The sequence below is a fragment of the Brachypodium distachyon genome, chromosome 3, assembly GCF_000005505.3.
Source record: "Brachypodium distachyon strain Bd21 chromosome 3, Brachypodium_distachyon_v3.0, whole genome shotgun sequence".
In the NCBI taxonomy this organism is placed as follows: domain Eukaryota; kingdom Viridiplantae; phylum Streptophyta; class Magnoliopsida; order Poales; family Poaceae; genus Brachypodium; species Brachypodium distachyon.
Genome location: NC_016133.3, coordinates 46,257,271 through 46,274,201, shown reverse-complemented (window position 1 = coordinate 46,274,201; position 16,931 = coordinate 46,257,271). Strand labels below are relative to the sequence as shown.

The 16,931-nt window shown below is 46.5% G+C and overlaps 4 protein-coding genes across 7 annotated transcripts; all 4 read right to left on the bottom strand.

The window, feature by feature from the left end:
- Positions 1 to 392: 392 nt before the first annotated feature.
- LOC100836781 lies at positions 393 to 1,254 on the bottom strand. The gene has a single exon (XM_003572523.4). The coding sequence runs from the start codon at positions 1,153 to 1,155 to the stop codon at positions 637 to 639; it is 519 nt and encodes a 172-aa protein (XP_003572571.1). The 5' UTR covers positions 1,156 to 1,254; the 3' UTR covers positions 393 to 636.
- Positions 1,255 to 4,167: 2,913 nt separating this feature from the next.
- On the bottom strand, positions 4,168 to 5,653 carry LOC100836471. The gene has a single exon (XM_003572522.4). The coding sequence runs from the start codon at positions 5,346 to 5,348 to the stop codon at positions 4,380 to 4,382; it is 969 nt and encodes a 322-aa protein (XP_003572570.1). The 5' UTR covers positions 5,349 to 5,653; the 3' UTR covers positions 4,168 to 4,379.
- A 534-nt stretch (positions 5,654 to 6,187) lies between these two features.
- LOC100838019 (probable magnesium transporter NIPA8) lies at positions 6,188 to 10,027 on the bottom strand. Of its 2 annotated transcripts, none has more exons than XM_010237174.3 (14): positions 9,866 to 10,027; positions 9,395 to 9,663; positions 8,998 to 9,085; positions 8,852 to 8,913; positions 8,430 to 8,515; positions 8,258 to 8,331; positions 7,896 to 7,998; positions 7,695 to 7,823; positions 7,484 to 7,583; positions 7,258 to 7,377; positions 7,079 to 7,169; positions 6,943 to 7,000; positions 6,687 to 6,813; positions 6,188 to 6,600 (listed from the first exon to the last, which is right to left on the bottom strand). In XM_010237174.3, exons 2-14 carry the CDS (start codon positions 9,485 to 9,487, stop codon positions 6,439 to 6,441), a joined length of 1,293 nt encoding a protein of 430 aa, XP_010235476.1. In that variant the 5' UTR covers positions 9,488 to 9,663; positions 9,866 to 10,027; the 3' UTR covers positions 6,188 to 6,438. The 2 variants fall into 2 exon arrangements, with proteins under 2 accessions (XP_010235476.1, XP_010235478.1); XM_010237176.3 differs by having other exon boundaries at positions 6,943 to 6,997.
- Positions 10,028 to 10,287: 260 nt separating this feature from the next.
- On the bottom strand, positions 10,288 to 14,765 carry LOC112271811. Of its 3 annotated transcripts, XR_002965264.1 has the most exons (3): positions 11,755 to 14,765; positions 11,101 to 11,663; positions 10,288 to 11,044 (listed from the first exon to the last, which is right to left on the bottom strand). XR_002965264.1 is itself a non-coding variant. In XM_024461984.1 (2 exons), the coding sequence occupies exon 2, from the start codon at positions 11,032 to 11,034 to the stop codon at positions 10,411 to 10,413; it is 624 nt and encodes a 207-aa protein (XP_024317752.1). In that variant the 5' UTR covers positions 11,035 to 11,044; positions 11,101 to 14,765; the 3' UTR covers positions 10,288 to 10,410. The 3 variants fall into 3 exon arrangements, 2 of the variants coding, with proteins under 2 accessions (XP_024317752.1, XP_024317753.1); XM_024461984.1 differs by having other exon boundaries at positions 11,101 to 14,765; XM_024461985.1 differs by having other exon boundaries at positions 10,288 to 11,034; positions 11,101 to 14,765.
- Between the last annotated feature and the right edge of the window lie 2,166 nt (positions 14,766 to 16,931).

Below are 16,931 nucleotides of genomic sequence, written 5' to 3'. Positions count from 1 at the left end.
CATCAAGATTTAATACGTTCCAAAAAAACATCAAGATTTAATACCTATACCGGATATTTTGCCCTGGATCAATGTAGCACGGGCGCTCTACTGAGAGCTCCGCACATGACTCCGAACTCATGAGAGGGTCCCGAAGGACTTCTTGTATCGTAGCTCTCGAAAAGACTCGTTCGGTCCAAGTTTAATGCTAACAATCCCATCGACACGAGGTGACCAAATTTATTAAAAAATATCGTTGGGTCCACCTTTTTGAGTGTACCACGACATTTGGCATAAAAACGTCGTATACGTACGCCTGCTTTATACATATATAGCGGACCAGTAGCATGAGAAATAGCAAATCCGTTTATTATTCTTTAACTTTAGCTGAATTGTAGGCACACATGTATGTATAAGCATAACACTCGCTTACATTAATAGCACTCCACGAAAAACTCAAAATAAACTTACACAAGCTGGCCCATCCTTCCACAAAAGCGAAGACTAGTCAAGAACTGGACTCTCATGTACTCTGTCACTCGTGCTCTGAACTCTAGCTCAAATCGCTAGCTCTGAACTCTCAGTCTCACAGTGTCTGAGTGTCATGCTCGCGAGTCATGGCAATTAAGTACAGATCACTGCAAAACGGCGGGAGAGCTAGTTCTGAGCCCTGAGCTGCGCATAAAACATATTGATGAACTCCTCCGCCCTGCAGTCCACGTCATGCTCAAGCTCACAGCACGCGCACCCGTCAGCCTCATATTCCTCCTCCTCTTCAATCATGTCATCCTTCCTCTCCTCCGTCGCTAGTGTCAGTGGCGGCGCCTCGTACGAGGCTCGACGGCCGCCACCAAAGCATGAAGAGATGGCGGCCCCAGCTGCCGCACCGCGTTTCTTCAGTCTTGACTGGAGCTTCTTGGCTGCGAGGAAGGCTGGGCAAGGGCTGTCGCTGCACGAGAACTCGTGCTCCATTGACAAGCGAGGAGTCCAGTATGGCGGCAGGTGTTTACTGCTCTTGCCGTGGTAGGAGAGCACGGCGAGGGTCCGGTTCGCCACCTTGCGCAGGAGCCGGCGACGGTTCATGAAGAGGTACTTGAGATAGTCTGAGGCGAGGGCGAGGAGGCTGCGCAGACGCCTCACAGCCTTGGATCTGGAGCACCGGCGCCGATTTTCCATGATCGATCGCACCAGGAATTGAAGTTGATGCTCTTGAATCTTGATAGGGTTTTTGTCAGCCTACATGCATGTGATGTATCAGTGTGCAAACTTGAGGAATGTATGTTCCTGGACTGGACTGTCCTTAATCAAAGTCGATATCCTTTTATAGCTAGCTGCATATAACAGGTTGGGAGTATCCAGATGAAAGTCACATTGGCACAGTGGAGGGCAGCACAATTTCAGGGCAAGAAAGGTTAATTTGGTGAGCCTGAGAAGCAATCTGCGCAAGCTGGCGCTGGCGCGCTGCCACAACGTATACCAGACTTGTAGTGGTGCAAACACGCTCATATTTAATTGCTTCCATGCATCCAGCAGTTCTCAGATTCTATAGAAATGAAACCTACTCTAAGTAAGACGACATCATGGCGTTTGCAAGAGGTGTAAGGAGCTGATCATATATCTACTGCACACCTAGTTTTCATTTTATCTTCTTATTTTGTGATAAACTTGTATAAGTGCGCAATGTCCGGTCATATGCAACAAGTAGTTGATTTTTATGATCGAAATGCATGCGTGGCATATGTTAACCGATCGAACATGGACTGTAACTGAAATTATGTTGTTTCTAGAAGGGAAAAAAAAGGATGGATTAGTCACAGTAAGCAGAGAAAGATCAGCACGCACACGCTTGGTTTTCTTTTACGACAGAGTCGAGAAAATGGCTTGGTCATCACGATTGCGAGTACGCGCAACTGCGTCGTTTTTTCATGCCCAAGCAATACACACTTGTCAGTACATGTCAAAACGCTCACACAACTGCATGCCGGAAATGTTAAAAATACTCCGTCTATATATCTCCATGGCCCACACGCATAAAACGCAGCTATAGCTAGCTAGCATGCAAGCCCAGTTGCATGAAGAGGAGTTTACTTGAGGAGAAGATGCTGGAGAACGGCCAGAAGACCAGGGCCGGGGCTATAGCATGCATGCAGCTGTGCAGCTTATCAACCACCCTATGCCTTTCCTTAGTGTCGCCGCAAACCGAAGCTAAATTACGCGCTGTATGCGTGCTTTTTCCCCATCGGTTTCCGTGTATCGATCGGCTCCTTCCCTGCCTTGATCCATGTAACTCTGGTGGAGTTTGTAACAGATGCACGTCCCCCGCAACGATATGATCATTAGCGTGTTTTGTAGCACACTGCAGGCTAGCTAGCCGTCTGACGGAATACCAGCCTGATCCGAAAAATAACTTTTCAGTTTCGGTTGAAAAAAAACCAAGAGACCCTAACCCGAAAAAAGTTTTCGGGGATCCGAACTGACGAGCGAAAAATCCCTAAACAATCGGGGCAGGAATCGGTTTTCATTTCCTCACCGATCTCGTAAAAAGCGTTTGGAGTTCACCCGCGCATTTTATTTCAAGCCTAACTCCGCTTCATCTTCCTCCTTTGGTCTCTGGACGAATTTGGTCTGTATGGGTACGAATTCTGGTCGAATTTGGTTTATGTGCGTGCGTATTTGGACGAACTGTCGTTTTTCATTTCGGTACCTTTTTACGGTTTTGCGCAGACTCGGGCAGAACAGATGCCGAATACCATGTTTTCAGGCCAGTTTTCGGATTCTATTCTGGCCGGGTAAAAATGGAACCCAAAAACACTGATTCGGTACACTGAATACCTATTTTTTCGGGTCAGCTTTTTCAATAAATGCTAAAGTTGCTCTAAAGCCGCCTGATTCTTTGGAGATAAACGTAAACCCGCTTGATTCGATGCAAAATGGATGCTATCTGTAGATGTGGTTTAAATATAGGGAGTGTCTATTTCTTAGTCGCCTAAGAAATAATTATTTCTCACTCAACAATCGTAGCCATCCAGCGAAGATTTCCATTGAACCTACAATTAATCTTACACGAATCTCAATGATTAGATCAAAAGGTTGTTATCATGGACCGTTGAAGTGTATAAGTGGATGCCTAGCTCTTTCCATCATATTGGTCTTTTGGTTGCGTTGGCTAGTGCATGAAGCTTGACATGGTTTCAGAGCCAAATGTCTCAAGTTCAACTCCTGGCTTTAACAATGTATCTTAAAAATTGTTGTTACCCCCTCCGTCCATGTATTGGCCTCTCGAGCCGTACCTTTGAGTTTACACGTATTGATTTGTCTTCGTCCTCACACGTGAGGAGGGTGGGGTGTTGAAGTGTATAAGTGGATGCCTAGTCTTTTTCATCAGATCAGTCTTTTGGTTGCATTGGCTAGCGCATCAACCTTGACATCGACTAAGAAATAGCAAAAGCGGTAACTATATTAGTTATTTGAAATGTGCTTTAACTATATTAGTCATTTGAAAATTTCAAATTATGTGTACCCATTTTGTATATAATATTTCGTTGCGGGTCCCAAACTGCTGGAGAGTGGAGACGGGCATCGTGTGCACTAGGGCAATTACAGAAACAATCGAACAGACCCTAGTTGCATGATTCATTGATTGATCGAGCGTCAAATCGCTTACTGACGTCACGCGGTTTAGGGCACAGGGCAGGCCGGCATGCTTGTTATTGGTGGGCACTAGCCACATATAGAAAGCATCACGATCGGCAGATGAACAGATGCAGCGCGGCAGCAGCTGTGTGACATGGTCCGTCCAATGATCGATGGATTGACACGGTCACACGGCGGCGGGCAACTAGCTCCGCGACTCCTAGTATCGCAGAATCGATGTGAGTGATGGATCGATCAGCATATGGTCCCTCTTCTTTCCGACTTTTGGAATGGGCTTCTTCGAGAAGAGCTTTGTGAAAATGCCGAGCGACTTCCGGCAGGGGGAGGGGGGGGGGGGGGGGGGCCTATGCGGCTTGCACAAATTTAGTATCAGAGGAAGTACATAAAAAGAGACTGAAGTCCACTACGATTGATCTTGTATCAGTCAGTCAGCCCCAACACATTCCACCACCTCTCGGTGATCCGAGAATGGCTCCCGGAGAAGCCATGATGATTGATTGAATAAATGCTGTTGTTTGGCGAGTGGTAGAAACGTAAAACGAACGATCCCACATGACTGGCATGAGAGCAAATTTCCATATATTTTGGAGTAATTTGTACCAGTATATACACAACAGTGATAGCACCATCTGAAGCTCACTTTTCCCTCAAAAAAACAATCTGAAGCTCACGGACAGTACAAGCCGCCGGCCTCTTCCTCCGCGTGCAGGCGGGCGGGACAACGAAACGCACGAATAACGCAAGATTCAACCGTACAAACACCGGCCATCCCATTCCGGCTCTGCAGGGTACCCGAACTCCCCACCGTAGCACGGCGCCGCATTCGTCGGCGGGTAACAGCTCAGCGGAGCAAGGTCCACGGCGGGGTACAAACCGCTGGCGGGCTCCTCCACCATCGACGGGTAAATGCCACGGGCCGACGCCTCTGGTAACAAGGGCGGGTAGACCGCAACCGGCTCTGCCCGAGAGTGATCCACCGGTGGAGGAGGAGGAGAGTAGTAAATCGACCTCGAGCACGCGACACTGACCGAGTGCGCCGTCACGGCCGGCGTCGGGCAAACAGCGAGCTGCTCCGTCAGTTGCCAGTCTATCACCGGGTACATCCCGGGCGAGGACGGTAGTATCGGGGTCGGGGAAGGGGGCGTGACGGGCTCGCCTTCGCAGCAGCAGCTGCTGCTGAAGCACTCCTCCTGGTCGACGCGGCTTGTACTAGTGTCGTGGAAGAAGGCGTAGGAGAAGGAGATGACGCCGTTGCGCTGCCTGCCGCCGTCGGCCGACGACAGCTGGTACGACACGCGGCGCGTCCTGCCGTCGGCCGCGAGGTCGGAGAGCGGCACCACGGCCGATGCCGCGAGCACGTCGCCCAGGACGGCCACCTCGGCCTTGAGCTCGAACCGAACCACAAGGCCGCCCACGCCTTGGTGATCATCAACGACCTTCTTGTGTTGTTGCTCCTGGGGCGATGCCGGCGAAGAGGAGACGTAGAGGCGCAGGCGCTCATCCCACTCGGGGTTCTCGCCGCCGGCGCGGTCCGTGGGGGTCTTGACGCGGTGCAGGCGCCGGCAGCTAGCGCTCTTGCCAGCGGGCGACGGCGTGAGGCAGACGGACGCGTAGAAGCACGGCCTGTGGAACGGGAGCGACGACCTGACGCCCCGGCACGACACCCACGTGATGTCGATGGCAGCCGGCTCCGGCCGCCGCCGACGACGATCCATCCGCAATAAACCCGCACCAAACAGGCGATCGATCGAGGACACAACCTGACAACCCTGCAGAAGGCGTTGCGCTAGCTAGTGACGTAACACGAGTGACAGAGGAGAGGAGGGAGTCGCCGTTGGGTTAATAAGAGGAGGGAGGTGGCTGGTCCTGGATGCAATGACGCGGTGGCCGGAGACGACTTGAGGGGCAAGTACTCAAAGTCTGGTTCATTTGATTTGAGTACGGAGGTGATGCTGGTAGGTTTGGAACAGGTCTCACTCCCACCACTGGCATTAAGAAGGAACTATTAACTTGGGTTCGCGTCACGTACTACTGGAGGAGGTTGCACGGCAACTTCTTCCCGGGCGGCCTGTGCTTGTCAGAAAGCTACGTCGTGCCTCTTTCCGCGCTTGAGGACCACCCAGTTAAACTCTGCTTCAGGAAAAAATCGCAGGGAGACTTTTCTGGTGTGTGTGTGGCTAGTAGAGTGAACACGCTAGAAAAACTGAAGTGAAAAACGTCCCTGGCCCTAGGGAAGTGGGGACGGACCTTGAAACGCGTCATCTGACGGTTCCGCCGGAGTCCCTGCCGCTTCAGGTCCGCCGCCGCCGCCGCCGCCACCGCCACCAAGTTATTGCCTCTTCTAGCAGTAGGCTGATGCTGTCATGACGATGTAACCAGGCAATGATTTGCAATCAGGGTTCACCAAAAAGACGTTCTTCTTGCCCCCGCAATTTCGTCTCAGAAAACATCGTCTCACATGAACATAAAGTACATAACCCGGCCTCATTATCGCTTGGTTCTATTATGCAGAAGCTGATTTATCACCACTGAAAATAGATGAACAAGTGGGGTGTGAGTTGAATCATGAGGTTTATTCTACCACTGCGTGTTTGTACATGTACAGGCAGCTGTTTCCAACAGTTACAACATGGGTATGGACAAAATGTTTCAAGGGGAAATGTTGGACTATACACTCATGTTACAGCTAACTAGTATAACGCACAACAAACAATTGCCTTCGGAAGCAACAAAAAATTACCAACATCCGCTTGGCAATATCAAAAGTAAATATCTGTGTAGCGTGTATCTATAGATCACCACCAGCTATAGATTATCCCATTCAGTGGACCGCAAGGGTATGTACTTCGATCGGTCAGTTCCAGTTCCTCTAAACCCTGTTGTTCTTGAGGAAACCATTGGCATTGCAAGCACCGAAGAAGCACTGATGGTCTCCTCCCCAAGGCCAAGCGACATGGAGCAAGCCGACTGACAGAAAGATCACATGAGGAACGCATATGCCTGCAATCAAGAAAACAAGAGAATCGGGTATAGGTGGAAAGAAAATCACTCACCTTTGCCCGGGACAGTATGCGTTTTGCTTTCACTTTTACTGAAGTCGAGAATGAGTCAGTATCATCTACTTCTGTCTCCTCCATCTGCAATTTTCTGGGTCTGCAATTCCCTGATACATGTGCTTCACTGGAAAGGCAAAGTAACACTCACTCAAGTTGAAATACAACGGATTAGAAGCAGAATCTTTTTTTTAAGCAAGCATAAGCCGAAACTTAATGCATGCAAGGGGAAATAATAATACATAATGACAAGAACCTGTTCATATCAATCATGGGCCCCCGCGTAACGCTAGATCCATCTTTGGTGTCAGCTGCTGAGAATTTTCTGAGTCAATACCAATTATGTTTATATAAAAGCAGCACAAGAAATCTACTCATTGCTAGGCACCAACCTTTATTGTCATCGGGTGCTAGCAAGGAGATGCCTATGAAGACAAATGTCATGCCCAATACGAACATCATTATCCTGAGTGTATCAAATACCTAAAGAAAGCAAAGCCAAAACCCTCAGTTTATGCATGAGCACACAATATCCACTTCCCATCACTAACATTCAAGAATAGGAACCCACTTGATATTCTTGAAAGTAAACAAATCCTGTGCAAATAGAGAAGAAGGTCCATGCAATCTGAAACATTGGGACAATCAGAATTGCATCATACAGAGACAGTCCTTCATTCAATCTTGCCATCTGTGCCACAGAAGAGTTGCATTAGACAACATTATAAATCACAGTGGAACGTGTGGTAGTCACAGAAATAATGCATCAGCTCAGTGCCTGCAGTTGGCTTCATTACCCAAAATCCAGCTGTACAGAGAAATAACAGAAGGATTGAGTATGTGAACCAACTATGGAATTGGTATCTGCTGCTCATAGTCAGCCTCAGCATGTTAGACCTACAAAGTAAACAAAAAAGGGAGGATGGTATTGCCGTAGTCAGAAACTCGGAATCAAATAAGCTGAAGAGAATCAGAGATGGCAGATGCATAGATCTCAATCAAACCTACAATGATTTTGCAAACAAGACAGAGCAAGACCCAACAGCGCCAGACACAATAGCATATGAAAAAGGTAGCAGAGTTCGCCAATATGTGCCGGTGTCTTTCGCATTATCTGAAAGAATTGTTTCCCCACTCCTGCAGCATAGCATTCTAACAGGTAAGACACTTACTCATCTAAAAAGACTAGGTTATATGAGGAAATCTCACCTATAGAGATATTGATTGAATGCAACGATGAAGACCAATGACATGCAATAGAGAACAAACACCAAATTGCTATATTTCGCAATCAGCTGCTCCGGAGTATAAACTGTCAACATGATTGTGTCATCAGGGAAATTAATTAGAAGTTAGAACTCAACTAAATATGAAGCTGCGAGCTTGCAGCTATACATTGTAATAAGATATGCTGCAGTAAAGGTTCTATGTTCCCCTGCAGTAATGATGTTACAGTTGGTATGTAAACCATGATAAAAGGATGCGGAAATAAAAAGGCAAAACTAAATTTTCTTACAAGATACTAGTCTATAGGGCGATCTACCACATAATAATGTATAAACAATTCATACCAGGAGATTGGTGATTGCCGAAGGAAACTAAGAAGACGTTGCCGAAGACAATAAATGCTGTGGCTACCATCACTCTGAAAAGTAGAGTAAAATCCTGATTAGTGTCCTGTCATGATTACATGTATCGTTCTATTATTCTTTCATGTGGTTCCAACAAGCAAAATGCACATACTTCACGGTGATGGTCTTGTTCAACACAACGTAGGCAAATGCAATATTGGACACAAACTGAATGGATCCAAGAGCTGCAAGAAGTGACTGCAGTAAAATTATACAAACAATCATTTTCTAAACTAACTGTATCACTGCACTGAAATTTAATTATGTCTACTGTATTAAAGCAAGAAAGCTAACATATGTGGGGAAGTCAAGGGAATATATTACACACATAAACCGGAAGAACCAGCAAGCATCAAGAAACCTAGGACTACAACTAAACTGACAAGAGCAACAGGGTTGGACCTACAATCCCTGCAGGACTTTATTGTTCAGTCGCCTATGCACTAGTGCACACAACAGCCTAATTCCCTCCATAACATTTGTTATTTTTCCATGTTAAATTAATTTACGTCAAAGAAGAGGTAGTAATCCAACCTGCGCGGCATATGCAAAGGACATGAAGTTTAGGCAGTTTCCCACAGCGAAAAAGAGTATACCTGGATGCAGTTTATAGTATTAAATGTGGCAGCTTCCAATTATTTTATGAAATACATAAGAGTGAGTAAATAAGACAGCATTACCTATTCTCCAAGTCTGGAAATACATAACAGATTTTGGGACGAATTTGCCATTGCCTTGATTGCTGTTACTTGCGGAGAGTTTTTCTCTCTGACAAATAAAACAAAAAGAATCTTCACATATAATCCTAGAAGCATGCTAATTTAAAATAATGAGCTGCAACATTATCAAATAGAAAAAAATTGGCTTGGAGTCATGATATATTTGCCATGTTGTCTGATTGTTTCATATAAAACAGAAGTTATTGATGACACTCAAGCAAACTTGACCTAGCAAATCTACATCCTAATTTATTAGTAGGAATCTCTTATGACAACCATAGATGAAAAGGCTGTGTGCAAGAGCTAAATCCCTGGAGTTAGTAGTTTGGAAAATTTAAAGCAGCAATGTAATATCCACCTGATCATGGCCCAATTTGAGAAGGTTGGTACCGAAGTTTATGGCAACACTGCCCACAATGTTGATCAACGCCCCTATAACCCAATCACCCATGACTGGAGAAGCTACAAATCCCTCCTACAAATATATGGTATACTCCTTCAACAAGCCACTCGTGCAATGGCTCATTGCATTTGTCTTGTTGGGAGTAACCAGTTGACAGGCTTAATTTGTTCACTCCTCTGCAGCAAATAGTCTGGAGATGAATCTGTGGAGGATGACACAGCAACCTGAAAAAAAAAGGCACAAATGACATATGAGCACGGGCGGAGTACCCAGTAGGGCAAGGTAGGGCGGCCGCCCTACCTTGATTTTTGCCTCAGTTACGGATTGGGGAAGATTATGAAACGGGGAGCTAAAGGGCGGAATCCGTTCGTGGGGTGATGGGAGGAATAAACGGTCGGGAGCGAGAGAATCGAAGGGGAGATCAACCTGCGGTGGAGGCGCTCGAGCGAGGAGGAAGACGATGGGCGCTCGGCAGCGGGACGGGTGGCGGCGCTCGGCCGAGGAGGAAGAAGATCCAGGGAGCGACGGGGCTGGGTCGCTCGGAGGGGTGGGGGGTGGTGGTGGTTAGCCAACCGCCGAGGCAGAGGGGTGCACAGCACTAATACAGCTCCTGATACCAATAAAATATTCCTAAAATATTTACTCCGTTTCATAATTCTTAATCTAAATGTAATGATAAATTTATTTTCGGACAAATTTAAGACAAGAATTATGAAACGGAAATGTGGAGTAAGCATCTGCACTCCCAAATTGCATCCGGCGCTAGGCCACATGGAGGAGCCGGCGTACCCTTTTCGTTTGCGGCCTAGCCGCACCCCCCAAATGGCAGCCCCCAAAAAATACAATTCAAAAAAACTTTTGCCGCCACTTCAGAGGCCGGCCTAAATCACCAAATCGTCCAAATTCATTAGAAGTCTCGGCGATCAAAATTACATTAAACTTAAATAAAGTAAAATCACTCGGCCCCTTCGTCATCCGCCGGTGTTGATGCCGCTTCCGAGCTCGCCGGTGGTGTAGAATTGGCCGGAGTTTCTCTTTCGGGCGTTTGATGGCGCCGATGGAGTAGAGGTGGCCGGTGGCAGAGTCGATGAGGCCGGTGCTCTCGCTTCGGCCAAAATCAGACTATGTTGGCCGTCGTACCACTCGATGTCCATGCCAGTGGTGTCGCAAGTCAAGATCAACAAGTCCTCTCGTCTTTTCTTCGGCGCGACGTTCCCCTTGAGGATCTCGAGCTTGTCATCTTGCTTCTTGATTACCGTCGCCCACCGTGACGCTGCATCCTCTTCCCTCTTGGCGGCGAGCTCCTCCCTCTTCGCGGCTTGTGCGGCGGCGGCGGTCATGCACTTCTCGATGCATGTGTAAAGACGCTCCGTGGCCGGCACGGTATCTCTCGCCGCCTTTGCCTTCTTGTGCCCGATGGGCCGGCCTTTTGATGCCGCCGAAGAAGCGGCTTTCGGGTCGTAGGGGCCGGACTTGGAGAGAGCATTCCGCGTCTCCATCCACTTCTCGCACGTCTCAATTCTTGCGAAGACGTGGATGAATTTGAACTCGACGTCGTCGTTGTCCTCTCGGTAGGCGATGAACATGGCGACCATCTACAAGACCCTGTGCGGCAAATGTAAAATCGGCAACATAAAAGTTGAAAAAGATGGCGGCTTTACCTGATCGTGGGCGTTGTTGCCGCTTTGGGGTCGCCAGCGCACCTCTTCTTGAATGCCATAGCATTTGTTGCACGCTAGTTGGATCAAGCCCAACGGTGCGACATGCCGGACTCGTTGTGATCGTGGGTCAACATCGCGAACTCCCGATCGACGACCCGGCGCTCATCATACGCCGCCTTCACCCGCCTCCAATACGTGACAGTATTTTGATTCGCGCCGGTGAAGGGATCCATGCTCACGACCTTCCAAGCCTCGGCAAGGCACCCGTTCTCCTTGGAGGTCCATTTGGGGCATCGGTCTCCGCCGCCGACCTTCTTCTTCTTAGCGGCCGCCTTCTTCTTCCCCCTCGGCTCGGCGACGGCTGGTTCCTCTGTCCGGTCGGCCCATCCCTCTCTGGCTCCCTCTTCGGCCTCCTCGCCGGCGAATGCCTCTTATTCTTGGGATTAGGTGTAGTTGGCGTACTGGGAGCCGTCGTTGATCATGTCGGCCATAATTGACTCGTCTTGGGACATTCCGCCGAACGGATTCTTCTCTCGCTCCTGACCGTTTCTCCTCCCATCACCCTACGAACAGATTCTGCCCTTTAGCTCCCCATTTCATAATATTCCCCAATCCGTAGCTGAGGCAAAAATCAAGGTAGGGCGGTTGCCATACCTTGCCCTACTGGGTCCTCCGACCGTGAGTACTGGCTACCAACCTTGATGAACGGAGGTTCAACTTTCCATGTAAGTCACCAACCTGTTTGGTACCATTTGCTAGTTTTTTTTTCAGAAACAATACTAGCGGTTTCTTGTTAATTGTCAGCTGCTACACACTGTTATTCTTTTTATTTTCCGTTGGCTATAAACGGATCCCCAAAAGTACGTGCCATTGTCAACTTAGGCTCGTCATGGGCGTGCCATTGTATATGATACTAATATATGTTACTACCTTCATAATGCATAATATCATAGACATGATATCATATGATCTTCATTTACTGACTCATAAGAGACATCATGTCTGATAAAAAGTTATGTTACGGTATCATATTGTGATATTAGTATTATGTCTTTTTTCATTCAATAATATGTCACATCATCTCAATGGTTAGGTGGCAATGCATGATACCACCTATGTTACTCCCACTATGACTATGACTATGGTGTGAACGATAATTGAGCAAATAAAATACAACAACAATGGATCATGCACCCATTTGTTGCGAAAGTAGGCATAATTTTGAGTTTTCTCACAAAGTGGATGACTGTTGATATTTCCATTCACATTTATACACATGCGTGTGGTAGAAAATCTGTAGAAATTGCAGATTTACTCTTGCCCTTTATCGGTCGTAACCATGTGTATGGTGAGTACATTTGATTTCTGCGAAAAAGATTGACATTTCGTACCACATTATTAAGTTCTTGGGCAATTGAACTTTAGCGATTTGAAGAACCACATACGCACCCACACATTGCTTATACTCACTCACACATTACGCGTACTAAAGATTGGAATCGCAGAGTTTAAAGATTGATAAAAATGTTGTTGTCAACGGATATGTTACGTATCACCGAGGGAATAATCAACTTTAACAAGACACATGGGCATCAAACATGGGGTTTGATCCTGATGAACTGGTCGTACAACCACCCAACTGCCCTTTATTTCTTGGGCAATTGAACTTTAGCTATGCTTGATTTTTAAGAAAACAAAGAGTATATTTTCCTCTCCTATATTATTGTCCGGACTCACTTTGTCCTTACTTTGTTTCTCCTCACTTATCTGGCGCTCTACATATATCACAACACCTTAACCCATGCATCAGAGTTAAAATTTCTTACGTGTTCACATATATTTTTTAATTAAAAATTACAGGAAATTGGCATCTGTGCAAATAATAAAGTATGACTTATATACTTTTCTGCACAGGAACGTAAAAATACGAATGATTTTCCATCCAGAAACCAGTTGGGTGATGTGATAGTTAGGAGGTAAAGTAAGCTTAGCAAATTAGAAGGAAAAGAACTAATTGACCCTAGTTTGCCAGAGTAAGTGCGGCTTTACCTACCACAAAAATTATTCGTAGTTATATTTGATTAAGTGATAGCAAGTTTATAAAAATGTCTCTGCACATGGTTGTTGGCCTATATATGAATGAAGTTTTTTAAGCCACGTGCTAATTTGATGATCATTAGTTGTGCACAATTTTGACTACTTACAGGAATACCACTGACCACACCTACTTTTTCACTAACTGTATTGCTTGATTAAACGATCAATCGACCTATGTATATCGCGTCTAAACCATGCTAACTAAGATTTTTTTTATGCGACATTTTATTAGTTAAATTATTAATCGATCTAGACTTGTCTCTTAGCTTGAACAGAAAACAACTCCTTTATACACTTCAAATGTTTTTCTAGAATACACGGAACACATCAAATGTGAGTTTATTAGATACAACTCTAATATACAAACCATTTGTGGAGTTATATCTAAATACCTCATTTTTTCAAAGGTTGGCATATTTTTTCTGCTAAAACAAGGTTTTGACCAAGAATTACATATTAATATATAACCTATATGATACAAAATCATGATTATTAGAAAGAACTTTTAAAGACGAATTTATTGATATAAATTTCATGTATGTAAACACACATATTAATAGAGTTATAATTGGTCAAAACCTTTTGTCTTAACGAAACAAAATACGCCAATCTTTATGAAATGGAGGAAGTATATATCAAATATATATGATATGATTTAAGATGAGGTTGCCCTAATGTTACTCCAATTGGATTGGAAGGCCTTAATTTTGAATAATACATACTCCCTCCATTCCTAATTAATTGGTGCCGGATGTTTTGCAAATAAAAACCTGTAAATTTCCGAAATAAACCTGCAGTCCATGTTCTATCGGAATTTTTGCGAAAAACCACCTATTGTTTTTCGAAATCAATGCGCAGTCCACGTTTATTTGAAGATGTGGACTGCAGGTTTATTTTGGAAATTTAGAAGAGTTACTTTGCAATACAGCTAGCCGGCACCAATTAATTAGGAACGGAGAGAGTAGAATAGTTCGGCCGCTACGAGCAAGTCGAGAACCCCTACTCGACCCCTATCCTGAAATTTAGGTGTTTTGGACAAAAAACACCATCCAGCAGACCCCCTTTCTCCCTCCCTAAACTGAGAAGCTTCCCATGCAGTTCGAAAATTTATAGAGTTTTTTTTGCGGCGCCAATTACTCAGGAACGAAGGGAGCAGAATGGTTCGGCCGCCGTCGTGGAGTGGATCCGGCCGATTTCGTTGTTTGGTGGCGGCGGCCGACGGAGGCGGAGACCGCGGCATGGAGGCTGGTGTGGCGGCGAGCGTGGAGTTGGGGACGGATGGGGAGGCCGGTTCAGCGGCGAGCGGGGATGGTCGACGGGGCCGGCTGGGGGCATGGATGGTCAGCCGCGGGGCTTGGTGGCGGCGATGGCGAGGCAGGAGGCGACGGGGGATGCGGGCGGCCACAGCAAGGCAGGTGCCGGCGGCGGGTGCGGCCGGCCACGATGAGACAGGTGGCACCGGCGGCAGCAGTCGACGCAAGTGGATGCGAGATGATTGGTTGGGCCAGTTCGGGAGAAGATAGAGTGGAGAGAGAAGGAAAACAGTTGAAATATATGATTAAAATATTTGTGAGTGAATTTAGGGATTTGAGAGGAATATGCTGGAGAAGGGAGGAATTTGAGGAGCGTATCTTGTGACGCTCGTATAGCAGCTGGATAGTCAAAAATTGATACTTCCTTCCTTCGTTTGGGTTTATAAGGCATATGCGGAATTTTATGTCAAATTTTGAACAAGAGTTTCATTGCTAATATGAGATTATTTCGGCAAAAGCAAAATATTGTTGGATTCGTATTAAAAAACTCTTTCTAATGTATAATTTTTATATACATATACTAAATAAACTTTGGATAATTTTGGCCAAAGTATGACACAAATTCAATAAAAGCCTTATAAACCAAACGGAGATAATAATCTTCTGGACTTGTTCTAAGCACCAACTTGTGTGCCGTTGGTGGCCATCCATGCATGGGTGCGATGTGTCGGGCATCTTTCAACTTTGATTTAGCAACTTTTCTTGAAAAAAAACTTTGATTTACCAGCTGCTGGTGGGACCCAAATATATTTTTTGAAAAATATATACTCCGGCATCCAAGCAGCTGTATGGTAGCTACTGGAGTATATTTGTTTAGTTTTGTCATCAGGTGTTAGGAAGCTTCAAATTTCGGCATCCAAGAACTATCGCTGCATGGTAGCTACTGGAGTGACGCCACAACGATGTCGGTGACGACACAACGATGCGATTGACCAGCGCAGGTACACCCATGAGGATTCTTCAACATATATTCTGGTTTTACCACTTCTAAGGTTTGCAACTCTCCAAGTCAACAAGTGCTGATACAAACGCTATATTTGTCTAGAACAGTAAACAGATCCACTTGTCACGTCTGTTTTGAGTCGCAGGCGTAGCAGTCGCAACGTCGGTTCAATTTTAAACGTATACACACTTGATGTTTAACCGTATTATTTTTCCCCAATACCCAAATATTGGCGTTCCAAGTTATGTACCCATAATCCTCTAAGAGCATCTCCAGCCGCCCCCCTAAAAGCCCCCAAACGCAAAATGGTGGCACTGGCTCTGAAAAACCCATCCAGCCCACTTCCCTAAATCCAAAAAATAGCTGGTGTGGTCCAAAAATTTAGCCGGCGTCCCCCAACCCGCTCCCTACTCACAGGGAGGCTAGCGTGGGCGCCGACTGAAACTGAAAAGCAGCACTGACCACCACTGTCGTTGAGACAAACCAAATTTGGGGGTCAACGTTTGGGGGTGGGTGGAGGGTGCGGCTGGTTGTCGGCTTCACCCCAAACGAATTGCTTGCACCGGAGCCCCCATATGGCCATGCGCCGGACGATTTATGAAGGAGACGAGTGGAGATGTTCTAAAGAATGGAGGGAAAGCCCAGCCGCCCCAATTTTGAAATTTCACCTTCCCCACTAGCTGAGGCCACTACCCCAACTCGCCGTTGATGCCGATTTCGGTGGCCGGCATGCACCGTTGCCGTCCCCCGTACCTCTCGGGCTCTCCCTGCGCCTCTGCCTCCAGCCTTCCGGAGCGATCGCTGCAGCAACCCATGAGTCTCCACCGCCGCCTCCTTTTTCCCAAGTGCCATCCCTTATCCCGCAGCGCTGCCGCCCAACCCTACTGCCCCGAGCATCACCGCCGCCATAGATGAGGAGGAGCTCCTCCACGGTGAGCGCCACGCCTCGTGCCCTTCCTCTATGTCACCGTCTCGTGTTCTCCCTTCACGCGCCGCCGCCTCATGCACGTCGCTGCTGTCCCGCTCCACTGGTTTCTTGCCCCACACATGTCGCAGCTGTCCGGTCCCGCGGTCCCGCCATAGGCACCGCCGCCGTCCCGCCCCTCCATACGAAAGCCAAGCTTCGTTTTCATTTTTGAGTTTGAGAAGAAGAGATAATCAAATCAGAATATTCTATTTTGGGTATGCTACAAAAGTTGCACCACCAGTAATCAGTACAAATTCGAACATAGTACTATCTCCGATCCATAATAAGTGTCACTGATTTAGTACAACAGTAGCACTTATTATGGATCGAAGGAAGTAGTAAGTTTCCCTTAAAACAAAATAGGAGTACGTGTGGGTCACGATATATGATCTGATGGCTGGTAGGCATGGAACCTTTGCACCAGGGTTCATCCAACAATTCTCATTTCTCATGATGTCATATGAATTTTAAAAATTCATGAGCTAGATCAAAAGAAAAAAAACTGAAAACC

What these genes read in the sequence shown, in the direction of transcription:
- LOC100836781 (XM_003572523.4), bottom strand. Translation starts at nt 1,155, where the DNA reads ATGGAAAATCGGCGCCGGTGCTCCAGATCCAAGGCTGTGAGGCGTCTG.
- LOC100836471 (XM_003572522.4), bottom strand. Translation starts at nt 5,348, where the DNA reads ATGGATCGTCGTCGGCGGCGGCCGGAGCCGGCTGCCATCGACATCACG.
- LOC100838019 (XM_010237174.3), bottom strand. Translation starts at nt 9,487, where the DNA reads ATGGGTGATTGGGTTATAGGGGCGTTGATCAACATTGTGGGCAGTGTT. An exon ending in AGCACCCGATGACAATAAAG is followed by an intron (nt 7,001 to 7,078) that starts GTTGGTGCCTAG and finishes GAAAATTCTCAG; the next exon opens with CAGCTGACACCAAAGATGGA. An exon ending in CCCATGATTGATATGAACAG is followed by an intron (nt 6,814 to 6,942) that starts GTTCTTGTCATT and finishes TTGCCTTTCCAG; the next exon opens with TGAAGCACATGTATCAGGGA.
- LOC112271811 (XM_024461984.1), bottom strand. Translation starts at nt 11,034, where the DNA reads ATGGTCGCCATGTTCATCGCCTACCGAGAGGACAACGACGACGTCGAG.